Source organism: Melitaea cinxia, chromosome Z (genome assembly GCF_905220565.1).
Source record: "Melitaea cinxia chromosome Z, ilMelCinx1.1, whole genome shotgun sequence".
In the NCBI taxonomy this organism is placed as follows: domain Eukaryota; kingdom Metazoa; phylum Arthropoda; class Insecta; order Lepidoptera; family Nymphalidae; genus Melitaea; species Melitaea cinxia.
In genome coordinates, this window is record NC_059424.1 from 4101915 (window position 1) to 4122895 (window position 20981).

Here is a 20981-nt window from a genome sequence, read left to right on the forward strand (position 1 = left end):
GCATTCAAAAACTGTATATTTACTATGTTTTTTATTTTCATTTTGCGGAGCTTGATATTTCGACATTAACTACGAATGTCTTCTTCAAAAGGCAAATTTAAAACAAAAAAATATGGTAAATATCCCATGTTATTCCATGTTAATTTAATATCTTACATAGAAATATGTAGTAAAAACTCAAAAATTTTATTATGTTATGGTTTAGATAACAAAATTCTTTAACCTTCAAAATCAAATGAATAACTAAAAACAATTGATAGCTTTGTGACAAAAATGATTCTAATATTAAACAGAATCGTTCCTCAGGAGGTGGAAAATAAAATCTAATCAAATCATTTTAAGCAGCCTACACGGTCTAGTGTACTTATACCTCGTGAAGTAGTTCACAATTACCGTAAAAGAATGCGTGTAACATTAGATTTAATTGCACAGAGTTTCCTCGCTAGTTTCCCTTTGAAATGAATAAATAATGCATATTTGCGGATAGTAGGCCGGTACATGATAAATCATGAACCAATCGAGCGACCGGTCGGACGATCCGTCGTACGACCAGTCACGTTGAGCTTCTCTAAACAATAATTGCGAGGGAGAAATAATAAAGTCGGCGCAACGCGGTCCGTATCCGCTTGCAATAAAAATGTAAAACGCCACCGATAAGCGGCGAATGTGAGCCGTAGAGCGGGAAGCCCGGTTTAAATATCGATGAATATTTATTATATTAAATGAGTTCATACGTATTGACATTTCAATAAATAAAAGACAATTATCCTTTATTAAATTACTCTGAAAGGTCAAATTGTTTGGTTTAGTAGGTTTAATGAGTCGCAAGACTCGTTCACAAGGATATATGAGAGAAAATAGAGAGGTTTTAATACCGATATGAAAATAAGGTTACCTAAAATATGAAACTAAGTGTGCGTTTAAACATGATCACTAACAGTGTATCACAAAGCGAAACAAACTCTTTTATATATATATATATATATATATATATATATATATATATATATATATATATATATATATATATATATATGTATATGTATATATATATATATATTTTTTTTGTACAATTGTAACTTCTCATAAAACTAAAAAGAAATGTAGTCAATCATTTTTAGAAACAGTTTTGCGATGATGCATTTAAATACGATAATATTAATTAAAAAAAAAAAAAGTAATATTGACATTTATCGAGAAGTGTCGATAACAATCGAGACAAACAAAATTCCATTGAAGCCACAAACTGCAGATGTTCGAAACAACAAAAAACTATTACACAAATGATTGAGATAGTTCTAACGTTTTATGTCTTACTACCCAAAACCCCTGGTTTCACCTGTGTTTATTTATTTATTGCCATAAAAATACAACAACTATTATAGGTTAATTACCTAATGCTAATAGTTACATACTAAAATATTTTAACAAAACAATTACTAAACCTGACATATAATAAATTCATTTCATTTCATATAATAAATTCATTCAGAGTACAACAGAATAGGTCCACCTGATGATTCAGAGCTGATTCAGAAGGCGTGTGACGTAAGTGAGCGGCGTCTCCCGCAGCAACTTAGGGCATCCATGAATTACGTGAGCTCTTTTTCGATCAGTTTAGACCTCCCTTAGGTGAGATTTAGTGACATTTGCCTAAACCTCCCTCCCCTTACGTGAGATTGACGCTTTATCTTGAACCTAATAAGACGAAACATATAAACAGCTAGAGTCCGATTTGATATATCCCACCATACCCAAGATGAACAATGTGATCACACATTAATATACTTTAACATTTATACTCCATATTGTTTCAGGTTCAAATATCTAATAAATTTATTTTGTATCCGTTCCAGCATGAAGATGTATTTGATCTCATGCGGTGCCCATACACTTGCATGGCATTCGAGGTGACTCCTCACTAAAGCATTTTACAATACTATAACTGCACACATGTTTTTAAAGCCGGGACCTCAATCCAACTGTTAATGATAGAATAGAGTGCTCATGTAATGGAGTGGCATGTCAGCCATTGACATCACTCCAAGCTGCTACTCTATCTATCCCCCTATCATTTTTCGCAATCCTCTTGATTTCCATCTTTCAAATGCAGTTTAAGGTCATCAGCAAACAAAAGACATTTTCCTTCTTTCACTACCTACGGTAGATCGTTCACCATCATAATGAATTTGAAAGGTCCCAGATTACTGCCATGACTTACACCCAACCTAGTGTAATATAATATGGTTCTGTTACGTAACCAGCATACTCCACAAACTGCTGCCTGTCTCTCATATAACTTGCAAAAAACTGTAAAAGTTGTGTAGTAAAACCGAAACTTGTTAACTATCTGAGAATCATATCATTGTCTACCATTTGTCAATTTAAACCCCCGAATCCAAAGCCGTCATAACGCCTGACATATAGTTTAGCAGGTTGCTGGCCGTGCTTTGTATAGAGCGGAAGCCATGCTGTGCATCTGTTAAATGAGCGCTTACTTGTGTGTACAGTCTCTTGTGCACTGCTGACTCCAAAACTTTTGCCGGTGTTGAAAGGATTGCCATGGGTCTATAGTCCTCAACACTGGACGACATCTTTCCCTTCGGTACCGATATAACCTTGGTGATAGAACTCTGAGACTTCGGACTTTTTTATTGAAAATTTCCTCCTCTTTAAGCAGTATTTTTTTAATTCCTTAAATCTTAATAGTTTCGGAGATATTAATAACAACGATTTTTTTTGCAACATAATTTGTTCATAACTTTTACAATTTTTTACGTGCTAGAAAATACTTCCAATAATTTGTCTAGATGTCATTCTGGATCGAATGAGCTACGGCTCATATTTTTAAGACCTTTATCTATTTAGCACGTGGAACTTGAACTTTTTGACTAGACTATTACCAGTATACTGGAACATCTGATGAACAGTCTTGTCAATACATATACAGATGTTAATATTATAAATATAAGTTTGAAATTTCAAAGATTTCGAGAAAAAAATATATCTTCCAACACACGAATTTTACAAAAATAAAATATAGGTCAACGAAAATTAGGAACAAAATGGTTTCTATGTAAACTGGTATTACCTACTTATAATCTACGCTACACTATCTACTGGGTATTCTCTTTTCTATAAATTAACCTTGACTATAGTTAGATGGTAGTCAGCGAAAATACAATCCATCGATATAATTAGTTGTACGACGCACAACACTACGGCTAGGTTGCTTCAGTTTTTGCGTCCGGATCAAACCGCTTGGTATTTTGTCACACAAAATATAAACGTAGCCGACTTCCTTCCTTCATTGGCGGTGTTTATCTGAGTGATTAATTGCGCCTTGCGCCGGCTTTCAGCGGCTAAATGGAAATTATGTTTTATTGTAACACAGATACGCTCGTCGCATCGCCGGCGTCGCTACTTCACAACTATTTGTGGTCTATTTATTAACTCAAGTGCAGATAATCCCTTGACTTGTTTGTGTCTACTTGTTGTCCTAGTACCAATGTTAGTCCGTTAAGCTGTTTGATTCTGTGTTTCTGTGGTGTTTTTCCGGACCTTTGTCGGGTACAAAGGATTTCTGATCTACTAATTTGACTAGTAAGCGTTGATTTATGTTTATCATCCAAACGTTCAAAACCCTTGATTATATGTTGCTTGTTCTCGTTTCTATTAAAGGCTAGAGATTAGAAGACGCGCGCATCCAGAAGTTACAGCCATACTCTATGAATAAATATTCTGCAAAGGGAAAGTTAATAAACTTTTTTACCGGCTTAAAAAAAAGGAGGTTCTGGACCGTAATTTTTTTATATGTTATTCCTCGTAACTTTTTAGCTGGTCTATTGATCTGTCGTTTGGTCCCATTTGATTTGAGCGACATCTAACGATTAGTTAGTAGTAGTATCATACGTGTCCATGTAAATTGATGTCAGTAGTCTTTTCTTTGAGAAAAACACAACTATTTCTTAAGTAGAGAGAGAAACACGTATTAATCTTTGAAGATCGGCAGACAGATGTATGATTGGTAGAAAAATTTGTCATTTTTTTTACTTTTTAAGTCACATACCAAAAAATGGCAAACGAAATTAAGGTAACTTCGTTCTTCTAATTCCCTTTAATCGAGCCCTCATAGAACCGAGACGCAAAAGACCGATCCATAAGTTCGAACGTTTAGTTATTCGCGATTAAAATGTAAAGTGGAATCTATCGAAGTTCGTGAGAAAGTAATGATAAATACATCAATTTTAAGATCAATTCGCTTTCTCGTGATACCGAACTGTTTATTAGATGGGATATAAAGGATCGGGTAACCGTAGCCGTGAGCAGGTCCATACTTATTGAAATTACATCTGATTGTGCACTGTAATAACCGCTTGGAAGCCGGTAGCCCACTTCGCCTTAAAATTAAGCAAGGTTTTTGTTTGATACGAATTAGATGTTTTATATAATGACGATTTGCATTCGACGGTCGTGCGGGGAACGGTATAGGGTGGGTAAGATACCACTTACTCGGTTGCTGGACGGATAATATTTACAGAGTGAAGTTTCTGTTAGACTTCTTATAACGGTTTGTAAGATATATAGATATTAAATTGTTTTTATAAATATCCATATTGGTGTAATACGTTAAGGTTTCTTTCAAGAGCTACCAGTTAATAAAATGTTTTATTTATTAGTCCGTTTCACGGGATCCTTACGTCAGGGAAAATCAGTAGTTGTCAAGCTGGTCTAAATTGACAAATCGCGCAGATGGACTTAACGAGTTTATTAGTCTGTTCCACAGACTTGTTTCAAGGATATCATAGGACATCATAAATATATTAACCATTCCGCAAAATTGTAACCTTACCGTTTGGAATATTACAAATATTATGTAAGAACGAAGCAAAAAAATTAAAACTTTTTTTCGACACACCTGGGCGGAATCACGGGGACGCGGTTGCACTTCCGCGGTGTTTCAGACTCGGTCTACATGATCGTAGCATGTTAAATTACAGCCTAAACCTTTTGAGCAGCCAGCCAAAATTTTTTTTTTGTTATGTAGATCCTGATAAAAGATCGTAAACAAAGAAATGTCTAATCTTTATAATATAACGTAAGAATACAGTCCGATGAAATCGTTACATTTTATTGTATAAGCTACTTTCATTCGATTCTATAAAACTTATAGAGATATACAAGTCTGAGTAATTATGCACCGTGGGAAAGCAACACACACGTACACAGAGGCACCTACACATTAATTTTAACAATGTAATAGATAATTATACAATAAAATGTGGTGTATGAGAAATAATATCATAATAATATCATATACATTTATAAGTAGTTTGAATAATATTTTTTTAATTATAGTTGAAACGATGGTTTGATATAAATATATAAATATATATATATATATATATATATATATATATATATATATATATATATATATATATATAAGCTAACCCCGCAAACGTTGTTTAGCCATATATGTTATTAACCCCCTTAATCCCCATTTTACATAGCCCTAAGTTATAAAACTTAGGGCTATGTAAAATAGATGTTGGCCGATTCTCAACCCTACCCAATATGCACACCAAAATTTCATAAAAATCGGTCCACCCGCTTCGGAGGAGTAATTTAGCTAACATTGTGACACGAGAAATTTATATATAAGAATATATTTTATACATTTAAATACACCACACTAAAACCAATTTAATACAAAAAATACCGGGAATTGGAAGAATAAATCTCTAAATAATGTTTACAAACAAGATGAAATGTGAACCCAAACATGACAATTTTATCTAATCATAGAATGCGCTAGCGTTTGCTAGTTCAACCCTGCACTTGACTAATGTTCTTGGGCCTTACAACAGATGATATATTTATTATATATAGCCTACGAAAAATGTTCGTATGAAATGTCAAATAATTTAAATATGTATTTTTTACATTTATCTATATACATATAATAAAATGGGAGGAAAGTCAAAACTGTACATTTAATATTTTTTTTAAAAGAATATTTGGGATTCTACAATCGATACCGAAGCCATAAATATAATTTTTAGAATTTTTGTCTGTTTATCTGTTTGTCTGTATGTATGTCCGGGATAAACTCAAAAAAAAAAAAATACCGCATGGATTTACTTCAAATTTGGCACGACTATTATTAAGAAGTCGGGTCAACATATAGGCTACATATTATCATGCTATCACCTACCGGGAACGAGCAGTGAACCTTTATTTCCTCAACGCATTCTGTAACAACGTGTAATCTAACGACGCATATTTGAATGTTGTTGTTATTATGTTAATAACCATGCTATATAAGCTAGCTTCACACAATAAAAATCACGCAATATAAGTAACTAAGCCGATAAACATAATTAAATGAGTATAAGTAGACAAGACAATTTTAAAGCAGCGCCATCTATGAGATTTTTCTGTAGATATGAAACGTAAAGAAGAAACGGGTAAATGAATGTTATTTTAAAAGGTATAATCGTAGGTATTTTTGGTGCTGTATAGCGTTGACGCAGACGACGTTGCGGGCAGCAGCTAGTACAAGTAAATAAAATAGAAGTGTCTGTTTGTAATTTTAAAATAACCTATTTTTACTAAATGCATATGGATGTATACACGGTGCATATATCAATTTTTATTTTTTATTTTTGTCTGTCTTCACACATTTTTTCACTTTCATTTTAGAAATTTATTTATCTTATAACCGCGGACTGAACAATAACATTTTTGTTAAATTCTTAGCGGACGAAGTCGCGAGCCCAGCTAGTTATATATAAGAGATAACTCTCTCAACCAATCACTTTCTGTTATATTTTCTAATTTTTTGAACTATCAAGTCCAGGTAGGATTTATATCAGATTAGTTTAAAAATATATGTAGGTACTGTGTAGCATATATCATCTATACAAATAAATAAAATTGGAGTGTCTGTTTGTAATATTAAAATAACCGCTTTTTACTAAATGTATATGGATGTATACACTGTATATATATTCTAAAAATATTTTTTTTTTACAATTTTATGTCTGTCTGTCTGTTTGTTCCGGCTTATCTTTGAATCGGCTGGACCGATTTTGACGAGACTTTCACTGGCAGATAGCTGATGTAATAAGGAATAACTAAGGCTACTTTTATTTTAGAAATTTATTTTTTTTAAAACTCTGTGAACTGAAAAATAACTTTTTTGTTAAATTCCACGCGGACAAAGTCGCGTGCACAACTAGTCGATATATAAACTTAAAAAATAAAAATAAAAATTTAGTCTATATCTAAGTGATTGATCAAACATCGATTCTGTAATTGCTTGAATCAAATTAAATGCTAAATAATTTCACTATCCCTTTATTTTTTTCTACCTCATTTATCTACCATAAAGCCGAGCAATTTTTAAAACTATGTTGCAAGTTATTTCGAACAGTTCAACATATCAACAAGTATCTATAGTAGGGCAGGTTGATATTTTCTAGCCAAACTTACTCAAACCTGGACCTTGCCTTTGCTTTTCATTGACAAGATGGTTGTCAAGCGTATACCTTGTTCTAAGTACAAAAAAATAAATAATTATACGCGAGAACGAGTAACGCCTCCTATATCATTAGTCACGCATGGCGAATACTTCTACCTTACATTCCCACTAATTACAGGATCGCGAGCGACCATTGAGAATCGTTTAAAAAATTACAAGTCTTTCCATACTTTGACGTCACTTGCACGTCAATAAGGTATTTTAAACAGTTTAATAGCGTCCTTGTTGTTGTTGGTACCGATTTTACAAACTATGTAACAAATAAGCTGAAAGATGTGAAATAAAACTGTTGACAATGTCATGACAAAGTAGTGTAAAAGTATAGTGTAAAGATCGGTGTTTTAATAATTGCATTTGCTCGCAAACGAAGCAGAAGTAGAAAATAACGTACAAAAAGAATACACCGTAAAAAATAGCAGAATGTACAAGATAGTAGATAGATTGCGTAATCTTCTGCCCATTCCTACTAAAATTGCTCTTGCACATAGTCTCCTATTACCGATTCTTGATTATGCTGATACTTGCTATCTTGACATTACAGAGGAGCAGCTTAATAAGCTTGAGCGTATTCAGCATTTATGTATAAGATTTATATTTGGACTACGCAAATATGATAATATCTCGGAATTTCGCAAAAAACTCAAGTGGCTCCCAATTCGAATCGCAGGAATACTCATATCCTTACCCTACTTTACTCAATTTTATTTAATCCCTTTACCCCTTCCTATCTGAAAGAAGGTTTCAAATTCCTTGGTGATTCCCATGAACGCTGTCTTCGTTCTGACAGTATCTAATTTTCTTCTTGAAATTCCTTCTCACTCCTCTTCCTTTTATGATAAATCTTTTACAGTTCAAGCCTCTCGCTTATGGAATACCTTGCCCTTGAATATTACGTGTAGAAACACCTGCACTTTTTAAAAAGACTGTTTGGAAGCATTTTCTTCAATATCAACAAGAAACAAGTAATTCATAATAATAATGTATATATGTATTTATATGTATGTATGCATGTACGGGGGTATTTATGTATATATGTCAGTATCTATGTATGTATTTATGTATCTCTTTATGTATGTATGTGTATGTATGTATGTATATGTTTAATTATTTGAATATTTATAATAAATTTGTTGTAACTTGTACACCTATGCTGACGCTAGACCATTTTTCCTTTGCCCTAAGGTTGCCTGGAAGAGTTCGCTTTTTAGCGATAAGGCCGCCCTTTGTACCTAATGAATATACTGTCAATATTTTTTCTTTCTTTGATATGTATCATTTCTGTTTTTGGTGTACAATAAAGTGTATAATTATTATTATTATTGTACTGAATGTCACTCCGCCCGCCCAATACATAATAGATACATATATTATAATAACTACTTATATAAATAATATAGTAAATTTACTTATACTTACATATATAAATATAAGCGGGTGGAGGAATACGCCCCGGCAGGGAGATCAAACGGCCGGGGGTTAGGGCTGTAGGCTGAGAAACCGGCGGACAATCCTAGTCGAGTCAAGTAACACCGCCTTCTGCATCCTGGCTGCGAGCGAACCGTCCCGGATCCCCAGTTGCCTCAGATGGTGAGCGAGGCTAACCGGGATCAAACCGTTGGCAGATATTACGATAGGGATTATTTCAGCAGACCCCACACCCCACATGTCGACAATCTCGTGCGCCAGATCCAGATATTTACGTTTTTTCTCAGTCTCGGCTTTCACGAGGTTCTCGTCATGCGGGACGGTGATGTCCATTAAAAATACCCTCGACCGTGCCCTGTCCATTACCACGATATCAGGCTTGTTCGCCAGTATCGTCCTGTCTGTGGCGATAGGCAGGTCCCAGTAGAGCCGGACTCCGTCGCGTTCGAGTACTGGCACCGGTGAGTATTGGTAATACGGCATCCTCTGTTCCAGGAGACCGTAGATAAGAGCAAGCTCTTGGTGGAGAATCTTGGCCACTTGGTTGTGTCTGTGCAAGTACTCAGTATTAGCAAGCGCGGAACAACCCGAAAGCACATGCCTGAGTGACTCACCGGGATGACGACAGGCTCGACAGAAGTCGGGAGTGCCATCCTTCAGGACGTGATTTCGGTAGTTGTTCGTCTTGACCACCTGATCTTGTATTGCACAGACAAAACCTTCGGTTTCCCCAAAGAGGTCGCCGAATCGCAGCCACTGCACGGAGGCCTTACTGTCCACGTGAGGCGCGTGAAGCGCCTTGTAGAACCGTCCATGCAGTTCCTTCTCCATCCATACGGTCTCCCGGTCAGAGGTGCTCAGTACGACCGGTTTCTGCCAGTTCTCTTTGGCCAAGGCTAGGGGGGTTAGTCCTTTGTTATTGTTTATTATTATTATTATTATTATTATTATTATAGTCGAAAAAATAATCAATGAAATACGCATCATTATAGATAAGCTTTCGATTTGTAAAGAAACATCGAAATAAGATTAATCAAAAAAAAGTTACAAGGCAACACACAAAAATATACTAAACGTTATTTTTTTGGTTTGGTCGCTAATAATTTTATCATTAAATGAAAAATGAGAAGTTAATACGCAAATTATTAATCTTTCTGCACGGTACGTACGGCACGGTTAGCCGATTGTCTCTTTCGAAAGGTCGATTTGCATTATTTATGGCTATTATATTTTATGTGTTTATTATTTAATTACGTCACAATATATATATATTTAATTTTGGCAGTTAAGATTAATTATCCAAATGTGATGTTATGTGCTATCTTAGCACTAGTGAAATTACATATGGAATTTAGAACCACACCAGATTTAGTTACATAATAATCGCTTATAACGCGCTTCCTGGGCAACGGGAAACGCAGGTAGTGTAAGAAAACGTTGCAAGTAGGTATTATATTTTATAATTCCTAATGAAAGAGCTCTCGCTCGCGCTGCACTTTTTCGGCCATTCTGGAAGTATTTATCTTTTTTGTTTAATTTAATATACGGTTTTTGACAAATCAACCGAGCTTCAAAGTAATACATATATAATAAGTAGTTAGATATGTATTTATTCATTTATTTTGGTACTTTTTGTCTTATTAATAACTATTCTATTAGTAGCAGTCGTGACATCTCCGTTAGAACTACTATTACTTTTTGTCTGCCTTACAACTTTTTATAACCTGTCGAAATAGCTATCCTGTAAATTTCCTGTTTTACATAAAGATCATACTTTTTGCCATTTAATTACTTTATATAAAATTTTTAAGTTGCAAATAATAACTAAACTTACAACGTAGGTGGACGAAAAAAAAAAGTCAAGTAAATACGCATTATCAAAGATTACTCCAAAAGTTGTAATCAGATCTCGATGTAATTCAAATGTGACCACATGATAAACATCGGCTTTCGATTAAATTAAAAATCATCAAAATCGGTACACCCAGTAAAAAGTTATGCGGATTTTCGAGGGTTTCCCTCGATTTCTTTGGGATCCCATCATCAGATCCTGGTTTTCTTATCATGGTACCACACTTCTATTATATCTCCTATTATATCTACCTATTATCTATATTTTAGTTTGAAGCTCGTTTAATTTGTTTAAAAACCGTATGTTAAATTATGTTGTATTACTTATCAATGTAATTGAAGTCGGTTTTTTTTTTCGTTTGTTGCTTTTTCTATAGTGCCTATACCGTATACCGTCTTATATCCTATTGTAACCTATATCTTTCCCCACAATGGCAAGATTTACAGTCAACTTCTTTTATACTGATTTATACAACATAATACATAATAAATACATTACTGTAATATATTAAACGTGGTATATTAAAGTAATTTTTGTTCCCACGGCATCACATTCAAATTCGTAGCAAATTGAGCATTAGTAATATAAATTGCAGCAATTCCAGCGAATCGGCTGTCAAAATAAATCCTGAACTAACAATTTAACTAGTCGCGACCCGCGGGTCCTCTCGTCTCGATCTCACAATCGTGAACATTATACATTATAAATAGTACAAAACAATACACAGTAATAGACGTATAATACGTATTATTATTATTAATATTATCACTACATAGGACAAAACAAAGTCGCTTCCCGCTGTCTGTATGCTTGCATCTTTAAAACTACGCAACGGATTTTGTTGCAGTTTTTTTTGTAAATAGAGTGATTCCAAAAGAAGGTTTATATGTATAATACAAGCATATCTAATATAGTAGAGGAACACTGATAGTTTTAGAGATTTCTAATGCGATGTCGTAAATAACATACATTTTTGCGCATATTTTACATATATTTTATTTTATATTTTATAATTAGTATCAGCATTGCACCCGTACGAAACCGGGGCGGGTCGCTAGTTATCTATAACTTAAACACAAAGCCGTCTGTTCCTACGGTAAGCCGTTTAATGCTTATATTATAGGTAGTAAACGGCTGATACAGCTATCTATTTTCTTTCTCCATAAATATATATAAATAATACTTATATATAAATATATCAGACCCAGACTCGAGGCGGGAATTGAAATCATAACCCTCTGATCAGAAAGCAGGTCCACTGCAAACTGCGCCAACGTACTAGTCAAAGGAATAAATAATAGGGACTAGAATAAATAATAAAATTAAAATATTTAACTGACTTCATAAGAATCTTGTTTCTTTTTAGAGTAGATATATATAATATCATTCATCAGATATATATCATATCATTTGAACAGAAGACTTGTTTATCATTCAAATTATTCTTCAAATAATAATATAATAGTTGCCTTTGCTTATAATGTGGACCCCACCATAAATTACGTCACTTGTTAAGGGGGGTAGGGTTCGATGAAGTGTGTCATTCTCGACAAGGGGAGGGGAGGCGTCTAAAATGTTGTGACGTCACATTTCAAAATATAATATATCTAATTGTTAATCAAATGCAAATAAAAATAATATGAAACCTGATGTTTTAATTTAATAAGTAAGAATTTATGGTGTAAAATTGTAAACTACGAGTATATGACGTCACGTTTTAACTGTCTATACTCTATATAAATAAATAAAATTGAAGTGTCTGTTTGTAATATTAAAATAACCGCTTTTTATAAAATGCAAATGGATGTATTTGTTACTGTAAATGCACGAATTATGGTAAATCCTAAGATTTAAGAGTAAAAACTAAGATTTACCAAATCTTAATGGTAAAAGCCCGAACGATTTTGCGTTTCACACTTTTACCACCATACACTTGGTAAGTCTTAGGATTTACATTAAAGGCACGGTAAATGTTGAACAAGACATGTTATAGCGTGTTTGTGGATGGAAACCAGTCAGTTATCAAAATGATCAGAGGGCTTGAAATTCATCCAGGCCATGAAAAATAGAGTATATCACGATCAATTAAATGCTGCCCTTACGAAGCAATGTTTGGTGGTCCAATGAAAATGGGCATTGCGACTCAGCAATTCCTGAAGAGATGATTGGACTTTTAAAATCTGAAGAAGATTTGGAAAATTTGTTGCATTCCCAAAAAAAATGTGGAACAAAATATTATCGTCGAAAATATAATTGAACAGGACAAGGAAGACAAAGTTGTTAAAAATGAGTTAGAAAGGGGTAAACTGTGACAATGTAAGAAATGAAACAAGAAAACGAAATGATTTTAATCGATAAGATGAAGAACAAGCAAATTAATAATAATACAAATGTAACGATTCAGAGACAAAAAACGCAACTCATGCTCAAGAATATACGATAACAAAGAAAATAGAAGCTGTGCAGGCAATAAGAAACAAAGCAAAATTTAACTTGGAACAGAGAGCTGAAAAAATTAAAGCCGTATCGACTGATAAATATCCAAAGGTGTAAGTTGGCCAAAATATAAGACTGAAAATACCTGACATCGACAGAGCTAAGACTGACCCTAAAAGCATTATTACAGTTGTGATAGATGTAAAGGACAGTGAGTTTTGCCAATTAGGTACCAACATTGGAGTATTAAAGCAGCTTTACACACAATCAGTTTACCCCATACTCTGAAGATTTATAAAAATAGAAGAAGTTGTTAAAGATAAAGAAGTGAGTCTTCGAGAAGTTGTTGGGAAATTGTCGTTGACTGGAGGGCAAGGATTCAAAAAATGCTCGTCGAAGAAATGCACTTACAAGTCATCAGGATTACTTTGTAATTCTAAATGCCACAATATCAATCCATGTTGTAACAAGTAATTTTTTTTTAACCTAGCTATTAATTAATAATATCTTTTGTTTTTTTTTTTCAATTTATTTGTTAAGTCACAAACTGTTTGTAACAAGTATATTTTACTACCTCTTAATAAATGCCAATAATAAACCAAATAATAAAAACTGATATAAATAATAAGATACTGATTCTGTTATGTTTGTGAGAAGATAATTTATTTGTTTTAATTTTCACTATTTAGGAAATTATTTATAATAACTAGTTTCTAATATATATAACTATATATAAATTTCAAATTAAAATAATTTAAGTTTTTGATTGAAATAAATTAAAAGAATTAATCTATGTTTTATTCCCAAAACCAACTTTTACTAGTTGTCAGAGGTAAAACCTAGCATGAACCAAATTCTAATAGTAAAAGCCCGAAAAAAATGTCTCATTTTCATAAATCCTTACATTTACCAAATCATGTAGGTAAATCCTAATACTTCCTCTTAAATCGTAGGATTTAGCGTAGTTTGGCCTTTTACTGTAATATACGAGTATACACGGTAAATATACCAAAATAACATTTTTTACAGTTTTTATCTGTTTGCCCGTCTGTCTGTCTATCTGTCTGTCTGTTTGTTCCGGCTAATCTCTGAAATGGCTGGACCGATAATGACAGGACTATCACTGGCAGATAGCTGATATAGTAAGGTAACTTAGGTTACTTAATTTTAGAAATTTATTTAGTGTATAACCCTGTGAACTGATCAATAACTTTTTTATTCAATTCCACGCGGACGATGTCGCGGGCGCAGCTAGTAGTTAATATAAAGCTGACGACTGCTCTGGTGTAAATGGTGCGTGTGCCGTGTCGGCAGCACCTAAACACCGACCGACCGTCGCGGGATCGTTTCCCGCTCGGAGTTGATATTTGTGCTTATACAAATATTTATTTCCGGTCTGGTTGCTAATCCTTGTGGGTCTCCCCACCGTGCCTCGGAGAGCACGTTAAGCTGTCGGTCCCGGTTTTTACCATATATACCTGATAGCGATCGTTACTCATAGTAGGAAATATATCCGCCAACCCGCACTGGAGCAGCATGGTGAATTAAGCTCTGATCCTAATCTTACATGGGGAAAGAGGCCTATGCCCAGCACTGGGATATTAAAAGCTGAAGCGTAATATGTAGCCAACATCGATTCAGAATGTTGATTATGTTAAGAAAAATCGACAAAATTTTAACATTTCCAAAAAAAAGCCTTCAAAACAACATTCAACAATTATGAAAATATGTCCAGTAGGAAAGGCAGAGCTAATTAAACCAAAATCAACTGATGTTTGTCAATAAAATTTAGTTATTAGGAACCTAATCATAGGCTTTAAAGATCACCCCTACTATTTCTTGAAACGAGTATCGAAAACTTATCTTAAATTTAACGAAGAATTACATTTAGAATGTAATAAAGAAAATAAAAAAATTTGAAGAACGTCTGTACCCAGTGGTGGCCTGTATACGGCCCTAGCTCCAGTGTATTTATAATAGCGATTGCACATACGCACATAATTGGTTGGTATTTATATTAACATGTGGGAATTCATGTTGCGAATCGCGTTCGGACCGTATAATTCTAACTCATAAATTTCCAACAGATAATACATATTCCAATGCAATCTCCTCTGATTGATGTCAAGTCGTAACATTAAGTTCAGACGACGCCCTTCATTCGGTTTCTTTCCTTAGAATAACTTGGTGGTATCTATGAATTTTAAATTTTATAAAAATTATGTTAAAATAATAAAATATATGTAAAAAAATATTTCTTAAGTTGTTAATTGTATATATACCTACTAAGTATATTATTGTAAAATATCGAAATAATTGATCACATTGCTAGTCGTGTTGTTTTTCCATTTTATGTCATATTATCAATTTACACTGCAAACATAAACTGTTTCGAAAAATTTTGGGGGCTGCAAAATTTAGTGGCTCGAGGCGCTGAAGTTTAAATACGCCATTGCACAAGAGTAAAAGGGACGTATGAAAAGGCGATATTTGTGACATTTCATTTTATGGTATACACATAGGGCATCTTAAACACTAGATAAGAATTTAAAAATAAATGTAAAGAAACATTTTAAAGCTGTAATAGAAAAAGTTTCCAAAATTTTATGTAACGTTATTTACTGATATTTACCAGTAAGTACGAGTACGCTATCATCGACGTTATTTATGATTGCTTAACATTATTACTATGTACAAAGTTGTCAAACGCACACTTCCATATTGTGGTTAAATCGAAATATTATGCTATAGTTAAGTAATAAAATAAAGAAAAAAAATAATAAGTTAAACTATTTGATGTTTTATACCAATCTTAAAATATATAAAGTTTTAAAATAATTGTATGCGTCTTAAGACGTCGAGTTAAATGAATTTGTAATGAACGATTACGAATAATGGCTAAACATTTATGAATCGGTGTAAACAACAGTTGGCTAACCTAATAAATAAATAAATAAATAAATAAACGATGTTTTGTCAGGTGAGACATCAAAAAAAGAACCAACACTAAACAGCCCCTACCCGTGCGTAGCAGGGGCGGATCGTTAGTCGTTTGAATAAACGAAACACTTTATAACTCTGTAATGTACTACAATTGTTTATTTCAACATTGAGTTAAATTTATAATCATACACATGTTTTTTTTTATGTCTTTTAGTACGGCGTCTATTATTGTCGTTGGTAGGTACACACTATCTTCATTCTATACGCTTTTAAGGAAACTTTCTCCTTATATGGAAAATTTATTATACTATACTATATAATATTATAAAGAAGAAAGATTTGATTTTTTGTTTGTATGCATTGAATTGTTGGGAGGCTACGCTATCCGCAGGTGACATAGCATATAGCTATAATTTTTTTAAATTAGGAACACTTACTAAAACTCCAGCAACGTAATTGACGGTGTTAACTACCGAAAATATTCTTTAAATCGCTTGCGCTGCGAAAACTTAAATAATTGTTCAGTCAACCTACAAACACTTTAAGCTCAGCACTAAAGAAACATGAAACAACCTGTCATATCTTCAGACAGTCCTTTTGTCTGTGTATGGAGGCTAGTTTCCTCTATATTGCAGGAAAATTTTCTTTAACACCACGCTTTGTCGACGACGAATGTCAGTCTTCGTAATCTTTCAGACTTATCAGTAAAATTCTCGACTACTCTCGGTACACGAAACACTTTGTTTGTGAATGTAGGTTAACTAACTAACGTGTAAAATCATTTGTTCTGCGTAGCTTTAATATCTCCCTCGATCTTTAGTGTATGCGAAATATAAGACAGCACGTGACTGCCCTAAAATAGAAACTAATAAGTTACGGAAGAAAATATGAGACAAGAAACCCTTTTTCCGTAATACCTAACTTTGCAAGTTGTATCAGTATTCAGTACATAGATATATCTTTATAAATCATAAACTAAACAAATAACCTAAAAAGCCGCAAAACACCACCTTTGCGCATAATTGAAAACGAATTCAAAAATAGCTTTGCATTTTGCACAATATGAAAAAAACACAAGTAAGACAGGTAACGCGTTACAATATGAAATGCGCGAAGCACTATTACATGCTCATTTGGGCACAATTTCGGTGAATCGACCCCTGAACAACCGCACGCGCTCAAACCACCGTAAACTGATTGGTATGTATATCATAGGCGTTTCACACTTGCAGCTTTTTATTTAAAAAAATTGTATAGCGTTCGCACTGTTGCAAAAGTGAAGTACTTATATATTCTTGTTTATAATATTGTGACTATTACAGTTGCCTCTATCAATCTGTATATTTTAAAGAAAAAACGTTTACGATAATACTTTTCTTTTAGGTTTAGGCTTATACTTAAGCTAAATTTAACCTTAATATTTTTTTTTAAATTTCATTGTTTGATTTAAATCATTGTTAAAACATCCAAAATGTTCGTGTTACTCGCTCTATAATTTAGATACTCAAAGAACCCTACTGCATCGAGGAAGAATTTGAACAGTTGCCATCGAGTAGACCCTCCCATAGACCACAGGGCGTACTTCGCGGGCCCTAAAGTTATTAAAACTTTTTAAAGTTATAAAATAATTAGAGAACGCCCGCGGTGACTTTATTGAAATGTATTTGTAGAATATTAGTCAATATTCTTAAAGTGGAACCCTCTCGGTCGCGCTCGTGATTGGAAATAACACAATCAACGTAATTCGATCAGATCTAACAGAATCAGGGCAAGTAATAGAGCTATAATAGGATCTGTGTTAGACTCTTTAACGTCCTGTGCTTGTTTATTTTTTATAAAACAAAAATACGTTGAAGATTATCACATATATTTTTATATAATTATATTAGATATTGACTTGTTTAACAAAACAACCAAGTCACACCGAGACCGGTTTCGGTTTATGGTAGCCTTCTCGGAATACTTCAAGATTATGTTTGCCTAGGCCGTACCATACAACTAGGCCGCAATAACTTCGAGAAGAAGGCTGATAGGAGAATTCATTTAGGCTGGGCAGAGTTTGGCAGGCTTCGCCGAGTTTGGCAGGCTTCGCCGAGTCTTCACTTTGAAGATTCCACTATACTTGAAAACAAGTCTTCAAGCATTCCGTCCCTGTGTTAACATACGGAGCCAAGACGTCGACACTGACGAAGGGAATGGTGGAAAGATAGGATTAGAAAAGAAACTATCCACGAGAGAACGAAAGTAATCGACATAGCAGACGTGTCCTGGAGTGGAGACCGCGTCTTGACAAATGCAGTGTGGTACGTCCTCAGGTCCCCTGGACTGTCTACTCGTATTCATAAACAATTATTTCTGCATTAGAATGTATATTTATATTGTAATAAGAATAAAGCCGGGTAAGACGGCATGCATAATTAAATATTATATGTTTGCATTTTTATATGATCGAAATTATCCTATAAGTTTGAATTTTATTCAACTAGCGTTTAAATTGTAGTATTTAATATTTAAATATCACCTTATTCAATAACATTTATGGGTCGTTAAAAAAAATAGAAAACTGTTTAAAAGATACCCAAATTGTATTTCAAAGTCTAATGAGACTAGTTGAGTAAATTTTAATAACATTGCCATTTATATATTTCATTATACACTAGCTGTGCCCGGGACTTAGTCCGCGTGGAATTTAACGAAAAAGCTATCGTTCAGCTCGCAGAGTTATAAAATAAGTAAATTTCTAAAATAGAAGTAGCCTAAGTTACATCTTATTACATCAGCTATCTGCTAGTGAAAATCAATCCGTCAAAATCAGTCCAGCCGTTTCAGAGATTAGCCGAAACAAACAGACAGACAGACAGACACCGGCTCGTCTGAGGTGGGTCCCCAATTTGATCTGGGTGATCTCTCCAAGGATGAGCCAGGTGATCTTGACGACGCCATCCTATCTAGCGATGATGGCGCTGCCAGCTCCACCTAGAACCCAACTAAAAATCACCCAAATTAACCTCCAGCATAGCCAGACTGCGACGGCTAACCTACGCAGATTGCTGGAGGGAAAAACGAAGACCGTGGCCCTGATCCAGGAGCCGTGGATCAGGAAGGGGAGAATCTGCGGTCTAAGCAACATTGAAGGTAAGTTACTTCTAAATAATAACATATACCACCCACGCACTTGTATCTATGCACACAGGGACGTGAATATCACCTTAATAACCGAGTTCTGCAGCAGAGATCTTACAACCGTTAGGCTCCAAAAGGAACCCTCTTCGGGCCTGCCTGATGTGGTGATGGCATCCGCCTACTTCCGGGGCTGGCCGCGCTTGCTGAGTACTGCGAGCGCCAAGGTCTGGAGCTCATCATATCCGCTGACTCCAATGCGCACCATGCGCTATGGGGCAGCAAGGACAACAACCAGCGAGGTGAGGACTTTGTTTCTTTTTTACTCGCAACTAAGCTTAATGTTATCAATAAAGGATCGGAACCAACCTTTGTAACTTCGAGATCCCAAACCATCATAGATCTAACTCTGGCGACAGAGCATGTGTCCGAATATATTTCAGATTGGCATGTGTCTGACGACGTGTCGTGCTCTGATCACCGGTGGATCAAATACAACCTAGAAGTCACGCTGACGTCACCTATACCCCGCCGTAACCCTCGGAAGATGAACCGCGGCAGGTATGAGCTTCTGACAGCGGAGAAACTCAAAGGCGTCGTACTACCCGATAACCATGAAGGCACGGAGGACATTGATAATCATATCAACCAGATAACCGACTGCCTAATCACCAGCTTCGAACAAACATGCCCACTTTCATCACCTAGAGCGCGACAGTTTTGCAAAGGGCACTGGTGGGGACCGGAGCTCGAAAAGCTACGACGCAGGGTGAGGAAGTTGTTCAACAGAGCAAAGAATACTTGTCTAGAACACCACTGGGATGCTTACAAGCAGGCCCAATATCACTACAAAAGGCGCATCAGAATAAGGAAGAAAGAGTGCTGGAGGCGCTTTTGTACCAACATAGAAACGAACAATCAGGCGAACAGAGTTAAGAATATATTGTGCAGCGAACCGGTGCACAACCTGGGTAACCTGAAAAAACCGGATGGAACATACACCAAAACGGATCTTGAAACTTCAGAACTGTTAATAACTACACACTTCCCAGGATGCCAAATCGAAAGAATTGTGGCATGGGAGGAAGAGTCAAAGAAGACACCTGTAATGGTGGACTGGATCACCGCCAAGGAAATTGTCACACATGACAAAGTAATATGGGCTATCAGCAATTTCCTACCATACAAGTCGGCAGGACTGGATAAGGTGTTTCCAGGTCTGCTAAGATGGAGTGATAGGAAACTTATCGACCACCTTGTCTCCATATATAGGTTATGGAGTTAAAAGTTATGGAGGGAAGTTAAGGTAGTCTTCATACCTAAACCCGGCAAAGAAGACTACTCACAACCAAAATCATTCAACCTATTAGCCTTACCTCCTTTCTATTGAAAGTTCTGGAAAGACTAATAGATCGGGAGCTGAGGAGCACAACTCTGGTTGAGCAACCCCTGAATCCCAACCAGCATGCCTACTCAATGGGCAAATCAACGGACTCTGCCCTACATAAGGTTATATCCTATATAGAGGGCAATCTCCATCACAAAATATCAACCCTAGGCACCTTTATTGATATTGAAGGGGCCTTTGATAAAACTAAGTTCACCAGCATAAGCCGGGCCCTGATCAAGCATGGAGTCAATAACACGATTGCCGGGTGG

The 20981-nt window shown here is 35.0% G+C and overlaps 1 protein-coding gene across 1 annotated transcript; it reads left to right on the forward strand.

Moving 5' to 3' along the window:
* The first annotated feature begins 19117 nt into the window (after positions 1-19117).
* LOC123668504 lies at positions 19118-20607 on the forward strand. The gene is made up of 2 exons (XM_045602239.1): positions 19118-19337; positions 19766-20607. Exons 1-2 carry the CDS (start codon positions 19118-19120, stop codon positions 20605-20607), a joined length of 1062 nt encoding a protein of 353 aa, XP_045458195.1.
* Positions 20608-20981: the final 374 nt, after the last annotated feature.

Bases quoted from the DNA above. Each gene is read 5' to 3' on its own strand.
- LOC123668504 (XM_045602239.1), top strand. From the start codon at position 19,118: ATGAGCCAGGTGATCTTGACGACGCCATCCTATCTAGCGATGATGGCG. The intron at 19,338-19,765 runs GTAAGTTACTTC...AATATATTTCAG, and splicing joins CGGTCTAAGCAACATTGAAG to ATTGGCATGTGTCTGACGAC.